The sequence below is a fragment of the Myotis davidii genome, unplaced genomic scaffold, assembly GCF_000327345.1.
Source record: "Myotis davidii unplaced genomic scaffold, ASM32734v1 scaffold116, whole genome shotgun sequence".
Taxonomy (NCBI): domain Eukaryota; kingdom Metazoa; phylum Chordata; class Mammalia; order Chiroptera; family Vespertilionidae; genus Myotis; species Myotis davidii.
Window position 1 is genome coordinate 66,349 of NW_006290632.1, and position 9,423 is coordinate 75,771.

The 9,423-nt window shown below is 38.2% G+C and overlaps 1 protein-coding gene across 1 annotated transcript in view; it reads left to right on the plus strand.

Annotated features, from left to right (window-relative positions):
• The window catches only part of LOC102765688 (iron-sulfur protein NUBPL-like), a 55,644-nt gene that overhangs the window by 41,312 nt on the left and 4,909 nt on the right, over positions 1-9,423 (plus strand). Inside the window, exons 3-4 of the mRNA XM_015563842.1 lie at positions 814-934; positions 5,194-5,276. Coding sequence (XP_015419328.1) covers positions 814-934; positions 5,194-5,276 — 204 coding nt within the window. The remainder of the gene's footprint in view (positions 1-813; positions 935-5,193; positions 5,277-9,423) is intronic.

The following is a 9,423-nucleotide window of genomic DNA, read 5'->3' on the forward strand; positions in this document are numbered from 1 at the left end:
GGTTTCAAATGATAATATTCTAATAAGCTGGGTTTCACTCTTTTGCTAGCTGTGCCAATTTTATCGCCTACTGAATGTGGATGATAAGGTACCCATCTCATAAAGTTCTTCTGAGGAGTAAATAAGATAGTGTATTTCAAACACTTAAATGTTGATTTTTATTTACCATGAGACTTTGTCCACAGTTAACCTCTTAACTACTTATTCTCCTGTGTTTCTTCTGCTTGTTTTTTCCATATTGCCATCAGAAACACAGATCCGATTGCATAACATTACCTCTTCATTACTGTCTTCTCAACTTTAAAAAACGATTGTGGTTTTCTGTTGTCTCAAGAAAAAAGCCTCAAATACATGGAAGGCATTTAACACCTTACCATCCGAACCTGACCTTTCCTACCAAAGTAGCTTCTGCCTTCGCCCCCACTAGGTTGCAGCCCACGTAGGCTGCACACATTGTATTCCACAGGCTTGTGCTCTTCCTTCTGCCTAGAATTCCTGCTACAGCCTTAACTCCATTCTCACCCTGACCCAGAACACACAGTCCTCTATGGGCAACTCTGAGATCCTCTTATTCTTCCCAGGTATAAATCTTTGATCCCTGTCATTTATATCTCTTTAGCATGTATCACATTATTAAAATGTAATTAAAGTGTTTTACTCTCCCACTAGCTTGTGAGTTCCTTGAGAGGAGAGACCTTAGCTTATTCATCATTGTATCACTAAAACCAGTAGTCATGCAGTAAAAATATTGAAATAATGAATTGAGATTTGGTTTAATTTTGTTTTGATTTCAATGTATTCTTATTATTTTAGGTTCTGGGCCTTGTTCAAAATATGAGTGTTTTCCAGTGTCCAAAATGTAAACACAAGACTCATATCTTTGGTGCTGATGGTGCAAGGAAACTAGCACAGATTCTTGATCTTGATATTCTAGGTAAGACCATAGAATATTCTTTTCTTAAAATATATTTTGCTTGATCTCAGAGAGGAAAGGAAGGGGAGAGAGAATAGAAACATCAACTATGAGAGATAATCTTTGAAAGCTGCCTCCTGCACACCCCACACTGGGGGTCAAGCTCACAACTTGGGCATGTGCCCTGACTGGGAATGGAACCATGACCTCCTGGTTCATAGGCCGATGCTCAACCACTGAGCCATGCTGGCTGGGCATGGAATATGCTTTTGCAGAGGAAATGGTAGAAAGGAAAATAGAGATCGGGTATGGTGATGAAAAGTGTCTCAGAAAGTGATGAATTGCTTTTGGCTTTGTGTTTTAAATTAAGTTGGTTTAGCGCAGTTCTATGTGCTAAGCTTTCTTTGTTTTTTTATAATACTTCATTTGTGGAAGGCTTTTTAAAAGGAAGTTTGTTCTACCAATTTTGATGCTTTCTGCTATTGATAAAAACTGCTTATAACTTGAATTTGAGAAGAGAGTTTTGTGGTCTGTGGATTGAAGCCCACATTTTAATGGTCACTAGTTTGTTGCACTGGGAACACATCTCTCAGTTTACCGGTATATACTAGTATGAAAATACCTGTTCATTATGTTGCAGCAAACTTAGGGGGTGTCACTTCTTGGTGCATATGAAAAAATGCCTTCCTGATCAGTTCTGAATTTATCAGTTCTTCTGCTCTAGAAAGACAATATTTTCTGTTTTCTGGAATCTTCTTATATGTGTTTGCCATGTGTGTAAGAGATGCCATTTGAAATTTACATTGCATATACTGTTCATATTATTGAATTGAAGGATTAATTAGTGTTATGAGAAGTGAAATCATGTGTTAATGGAATAAAACACAGATTTTTGATAAAACATGACTTTTAAAAGGTCCACAAGCAACCTAATGAACTTTATAGGACACACGTTTTGCTTATTGAATGAGTTTCTGTTCTGGGGAAGGCAGACGTTAGATGCTGAGTAAGGGAGCCATAGAGTGAGTTATTAGTTATAGATGGTTTACAATTAAGTTCCCTTTAGAGATCAAGGAATTTCTAAACATACTCTATTATAATTACGTTTCTAAAAGTTGATGTTAAATGTATTATTGTTATTATGCATTTGTCCCATAGCAACCACCACAATACCAGGTGAATACTAATGATATATTTTGATACATTCTTATAAATATAGTCACTAATTATATTCTGCAACTGTTTTTCATTTAACCTAAAAAGTTCAGTTTCTTAAATCTGCATAATAACATAACAGATTGACATTCATTTATATAATAAAGTAAATGTGTAATTATAATGGCATTATTGAATTATGTTGACAATATTATAATTCCCTAATTTATAAATGGGTGGTACCGTTTTGTAAGTCAGTGATTTAGACTTTGAAACATCTCCTAGAGAAACAATCTCACATATGGAAGTTATTTTTTAACCAACAGCTCAGAAATGTATAGTTACACTAAAAAAGTATCAGCAACACTGATTACTGATCTCAAAACTGGATAATGCCAGAGACTGCTGTCTCTAACAGTGTATGGGAGAATGATTTAGAGCTCCAGTTCAGGGCCATCTCCTCCTTTTAATGCAGTCCTGGGGGCCCAGACATAGTGCCCGTGAACTTGAGCAGGGCCTCCAATAATGGAGAAGTTGGAATTGGAAATTAGAAACTGAAATAAAACAAAGAGCTCTCATTGCTATGGCCTCTGACTGGTTGAAGCCCCCAGGCACCCTCATTGGTCTCTTACTGACTCTCTGGCTGCCTCAGTTTATTTCATCCATTGGGCTGTGTTTTGAATTTGGCAAAATGGCTTTTCAGAACTTTATCCATATTTATCTACAGGGACAGTTTATGCATGGTAGTTAAGGCTCACGTTATCTCCCAGAAACCCCTTTAACTTGTGTCTCTGAAATGTGCCCTCCTTTCCTTCGGACCTAGCCATTCTTCATACCTTTACTCCTTTTTATCCTTCTCTGTATACAGCTGTGGCCCCTTACCACTCTCACTATGCCGCCTACTTTCTAACAAGATTTTACTCTTTTTTGATCTACTGTTTCTGTATCTATGGGAGGATTGTGAATTTCTGGAAGGCAAAGATCATGTCAATGGGTGGTATAAAGGAGAAGGTTTTACTTCTATTTTTCCCAGTACTATAATAGCATGTTCATAAGTCAAGAGCAAAAACCTTTATGAGTTTCGAAGTATTTTCTGTAACATATATTCCCCTGCCTGTTCCTGTGACAACTTCCTATAGTCTTAGTTGATCTGTAGAATAGACACAAATTTACTAAAAAGGTAATCTTTAAATGGTTACCTAAATATTCATATATTTTTGTCATTTGTCTATTGAACACTTAGGAAAGACTTAAAGAGTGGGTTAAGATTTCAAAATGTGCTGACAGGGGGAGCATACTTCATAATATAAATTGTAGTAGGTTTGTAATGTTGTAACATATAATCTGCATTATTTACATTGCCTGGCATGGTGCTGAATGACTTATTTATATAAAACACGTGTATACACACATTTCAATGACCTTCCCATGGATTTGGAGTGGTTCTATGAATGCTGAGTACCATGACGAGTCAGCTCTTCTACTTAAGGCTCCATTTGCTGCCTTTTAAATGTCAGCATTTGGGAAGCCATCATTTGTGATGGTGTGGTGGAGAGAGTCAGCTGGATGGTGAATCCCAGCATTTCCCCTATTACACTACCTAATGGTAATATATCATCAGCCAAGACACATCCTCCCAGACCTCAAGTCTGCATATTGGAGATTCTCATTGTATATGTCCTGAGGTCTCATCAAGCTCACAAGTTTTAATGCTAAAAGATTAACCTATATATAAAAGCCTAAGTGACCGTTATGACTGAACGACCAGAACAAACTGGTCGACCAGTTGCTGTGACGCACAGTGACCACCAGGGGGCAGGCATTCAATGCAGAAGCTGCCCCCTCGTGGTCAGTGCGCTCCCACAGCCAACCTCCCATGGCTGGCCAATCTCCCGCGGCTCCTGCCCCCCGTTGACCAGGTAACCTCCTGGGGCCCCTACCCCAGGCTGGCCAGCACCCTAATAAGCCTCGAGGGACCCCATTCGTGCACGAATTCGTGAAGCAGGCCTCTAGTATATAATAAAAGTAATCCTATCTGATAAGAGACAGGGAGTTGAGATAACAGGTCTGGCCTACTTTTCAATAGTTCTCTTAGCTTACTTGTCTGCTAGCATCAGGAAGATTATATTGTACTTTTATTTTATTTTTTTGGATTACTTTGTCTTCCCCATCTTTTCCTCTTCAGTTTCCTCTTATTATGTGGTATGTTTTGTCTATACCAAGTATTACAGGTAAAAATAATTTACAGATGTCTTCCAAACCATTTGTAGGAAGATCTCCAGTGAAGAATAAACCATGGCCCCATGAGGAGTGGACACATAGTTTTCATATAATATATTAGAGGCCTGGTGCATGGATTTGTGCATTGGTCGGGGGTCCCTCGGCTTGGCCTGCGGGGATCGGCCAAAACCAACAATCCTACATCCCCTGGGGGATGTAGTTGTGCCAAAGCAGCAGGCAGCCAGGGAGGAGCCTGAGCCTAGGCCAGGCGCCGCACTAAGCCACTCCTGCTCATCCCGGCCCCACTGTACCGACTGCCACCAACGCTCCGTAGGCTCGCTGCTGCTCTGCTGCAGTCTCCACGCCCGTCCTAGGGCAATACTGGTGCACCCATGACCAAGCAGCCGCGGGCTCACACCCAGTCAGTCCCAATGCTGGTACAGGTCTGGATGGGGGAGGGGTGCACATGAGGTGTCTCCACAGGAGAGGCTCACGCCACTGCAGCGGTGCTCGCCAACCATGAGCTCAGTGTCTGGCACCTGTTCATCAGCTGAGCAGCGCTCTCGCTGTGGGAGTGCACTGACCACCAGGAGGAAGCTCCTGTGTTGAGCGTCTGCCCCCTGATGGTCAGTGCATGTCATAGCTACCAGACAACCAATCGGTCAACCGGTCCCTTAGGCTTTTGTATATATAGATATATCACTGTACTACCCTGAAGTGGAATATTTTCTCCTAATTGTCATTTGAAATTCCTTGATCAGAGATTTAGCAATTTTTAGGATAATCATAACTCAAGTTGATTTGAATCAATTTAGTTTAAATGTTGTTTCTGAAGTTCACATAGTGAAATTCCAAATGCAATATAAACTTTTGTAGTACTAATGGATATCTGGTGGCTCTTTTAGGAGATATTCCTTTACATCTTAATATAAGGGAAGCTTCAGATACAGGCCAGCCGATTGTATTCTCACAGCCTGAAAGTGATGAGGTAAGTGATCTTTTAAAAAAATGTATTTTCATTTCTCTTTAGAGGATATGTACTTTTTGTTATGTAGAAAGAAGGTTGGTAAGATCAAGTTTATCTATTTGCAGTGTATATATTGAACAAAAATTGGTAACTTATCCACAGCATTTTAAGTTACTATTTTGTGTGGTAGGTGTATCAGTGCTGGCCCTGAATTATCAGCTGACCAAGTTCACCTACAAAGAGTCATCACCAACCAGTTATCTCATGAAGAACATGCAAAGCAAGAGTTTGCAGAGTTCTTATCTTGCTGGCTATTAGTATCTAACTGCCCACGGTTATCTAAAGTTGAGCTGGTTGTTGGGAGAAGGAAACCTAATATAAAAAACATTGAGTTGGATATAGAGAAACTATAAACTATTAGAGATGGAGTTTTCATTGCATTTATTTTAACAAATATGATTGAGGAAGTGAGGTGGAAAAACTAGTAGTGTTTAATTACGGATACAGCTGATAAATTTTCAACTGAAGCTTTACAGTTTTAAGCCTAAAATATTTTTATTTTATTCTTTTTAAAAAAAGAAATAAAATCAGTCATATATATCTCTTTTTCCTAAGTAGCACTTGCCATTAAATTAGAAACTGATCCATCCTCTGGTACTTCAGTTTTGCTACAGTTTTTGTGCTTATTTGCTGAATAGTCCCATTCTTCCAATAGTTTTTCTCATATATATTTTTTTAGCTAACAAGTATAACCTTACAGTACTATTATTTTGCTTTTGTTCTTTTTAAAAATTGTAGTTGACATACAGTATTATATTAATTTCAAGTGTACAGCATAGCAACTCAACATCTATATGCCATGTGAGGTGATTGCCCTGTCAGTGCTAGGAACTGTCAGTCACCATGCAAAGTTATAGTATTATTGACTGTATCCCTATTGGTCGGGGGTCCCTCGGCTTGTACGTTACATCCTGTGACTTATTTATTTTATAACTGGAAATTTGTACTTCCTAATCCCCTTCACCTTTTGTTCCTCTTTCCACTCCTCTCCCCTCTGATATTTATCAGTTTTTTCTCTGCATCTCTGAGTCTGTTTCTGTTTTGTTTTGCTTCATCGATGTTTTGACCTTCAGATTCCACATGTGAGTGAAATCATATGGTATTTGTCTTTCCCTGTCTGACTTATTTCACTCAGCTAATACACTCTAGGTCCATTCATGTTTTCATAAATGGCAAGATTTCATTCTTTTTATGGCTGTATAATAATATTCGTGTGTGTGTGTGTGTGTGTGTATGATGTCCCAATAAAATGTATGCACACTTTGAATAATTTTTAATACCAATGGGTTAAATCTAAAATGAAAGAAACATCAAGTCAGCTATCAGAAAAAAAAGCGTGTATGCAGTTTTTGAGAACACCCTGTATATATCACATTTTCTTTCTCCATTCATCAGTCAGTGGATACCTAGGTTACTTGCATTATTTTGGCTATTATGAATAATGCTGTAGTGAACATAGGGATGTATATATATATATATATATATTTTCAAATTAGTGTTTTTAATTTCTCGAGGTAAATGCGCAGAAGTGGAATTGCTGGTTTCTAATGGTAGTTCAATTTTAATATTTTGAGGAATCTTCATTCTGTTTTTCATAGTGCCTACACCAGTTTACAGTCCCACCAGCAGTACAGGAGGGTTCCCTTTTCTCCACATCCTCACCAACACTTGTTACTTTGTCTTTTCTATAATAGCTATTTTGACAGGAGGTGAAGTGATATCTCAGTAAGGTTTTGATACCTCCCTGATGTTTGTGATGCTGAACAATCTTTATATGTCTGTTAGCTCTCTGTATGTCTTTCTTGAAGAAATGTCTATTAGGTCTTCTGCCTATTTTTAAATTGGATTGTTTATTTTTTTTATGTTGAGTTGTATGAGTCTTTATATATTTTGGATATTAACCCCTTATCAGATATATCATTTGTAAATATCTCTAATTCAGAAGGTTTCATTGTTGATGGTTTCCTTCACTGTGAAAAAGCTTTTTTAGCTTGATGTAGTCCTATTTGTTTATTTTTGCTTTATTGCTCTTGCCTGAAGAGACATCCAAAAAATATTGCTAACGCCTTTGTCAAAGAGTTTATTGCCTATGTTTTCTTCTAGGAGTTTTATATTTTTTAGGTCTTACATTTAACTTGTTAGCCCATCTGAGCTTATTTTTGTATATGGTATAAGAAAGTGGAAGAGTTTCTTTCTTTCTCTTTTTGCATGTATCTGTTTTTGAATCACCATTTATTGAAGTGGCTATCTTTTTCCCCATTGTATATGTTTGCCTCCTCTGTCATAGATTAATTGACCATATAAGTATGGGTTTATTTTTGATCTCTGTATTCTGTTTTATTTATCTACTAGAGGACCAATGCATGAAATTTGTTCAAGAGTAGGCCTTCCTTCCCCCAGCTGCTGGCACTGGTTTCCCTCCAGCACCCAGGACCCGGGCTTCCCTCACAGAGGGAGACCCTGCCCACCTGCCACAGCCTGCCAGTCAGTGGCCTGGGCCTCCTTCTGTGGGGCAATCATGGGGCAATGGCCGGCCCCCCAACCAATTGCATCGCACCCGCCTTGGCTGGCCTGGCGCCAGTGGGTGTCATAGCGTGGTCCTGGATGGTCGTCTGGATGGTTGCTCCGTTGTTCAGCCATTTGGTCAATTTGCATATTATGCTTTTATTGTATAGAATGTGTCTGTTTTTGTGCTACTACCATACTATTTTGATAACTATAGCCTTATAGTATAGTTTGAAATCAGGGAGTGTAATATCTCCAAGTTTGTTCTTTCTCAAGATTGCTTTGGCTATTTGGGGTCTTTTGTGGTTCTATACAAAGTACTGTTATTTTTTCCATCCATAACTACTATCCCTTCATTCTACTTTGCTTCCTTTAATTTTGTGTGAACTGGAAAATAAAGGAGCCAAGTGTGGTTAGAGTTGTGAATAGAGTAAGAGTAGACTGACAGTCAGGAGTCGAGGATAAGTAAAGTAGATTTACCTGGTATTTGAATTGTCCTTTTCAGGGGCCCAGAGCTCCTTCCCTTTCTTGAGAGTCAACACTTACGGTCAGGTGATTGAGTTGCTGGGAATGTGCTGAATAAATATAGTGTAGCACTTATCACTGTTTTTCTTTTCTCCTTTAAGTAACGTTAAATTTCTTTTTCAGTCTTTACTTAGAAATCTTTCATATAAGCAAAATTATAACCTTTTATTTCTTTCATAATTAAAGTCTGGCAATCCCAACTACCCTAGGTGTACTTTATGCAGTGAATAAAAAGTTGTATGAAAATTGAGGGTTTAAAAAACTACACACTTTTAAATGTCTCCTGAAAACAGACTATTTAAAGACATCCCATGGTGATTATGATGATTAACATTAACTATTTACTAGTGTATTTCAACTGAGTTTAGATTTTTAAATATGTTTTCCACCTTTCCATTTTCTTTGAGATTTTCCAAAAGCAAGGAGCATTTCTAAGAAGTTAAATAAATGTAATATTATAGAGACTATATAACAACCATCAAAAGATAATATTTAAAACTCTGAACAACAGTGTTTGTGGAATATATATATAGTATATATATTTATAATCCTCACCTGAGGATATGTTTATTGATATTAGAGAGAGGAAAGGGGAGAGAGAAACAGTGAGTAAGAAAGATCAATGTGAGAGAGAAACATCGATTGGCTGCTTCACATATGCACCCTCACGGGGGACCAAACCCAAAACCCGGGTATGTGCCCTGACTGAGAATCAAATCTGTGACCTTTCAATGTATTGGACCATGCTCCAACCAACTGAATCTCATTTGCATAAACTTTAGAGTTATTATTTTACTATTCTTGGGTGACATTTATGGGAATGTGAACAGCCCGACATTTTGTAGTTAAAGTTAAATTTGATTTGGTAAGGTGCATTATAAGATATTCCTGGTAAAGACTTTAAAATACAGTGGGACCTTGACTTACGAGTTTAATTCGTTCCATGATGGAGCCCATAACTCAAATTACTTGTATGTCAAATCATAAAGTGAACGAGTGAGACACATGATGCTGGGCTGATGTTGTGGCGTTCACTGTGACGTTCGCTGCGTCAACGAGCGGTGGGGTGTCTGAAGCT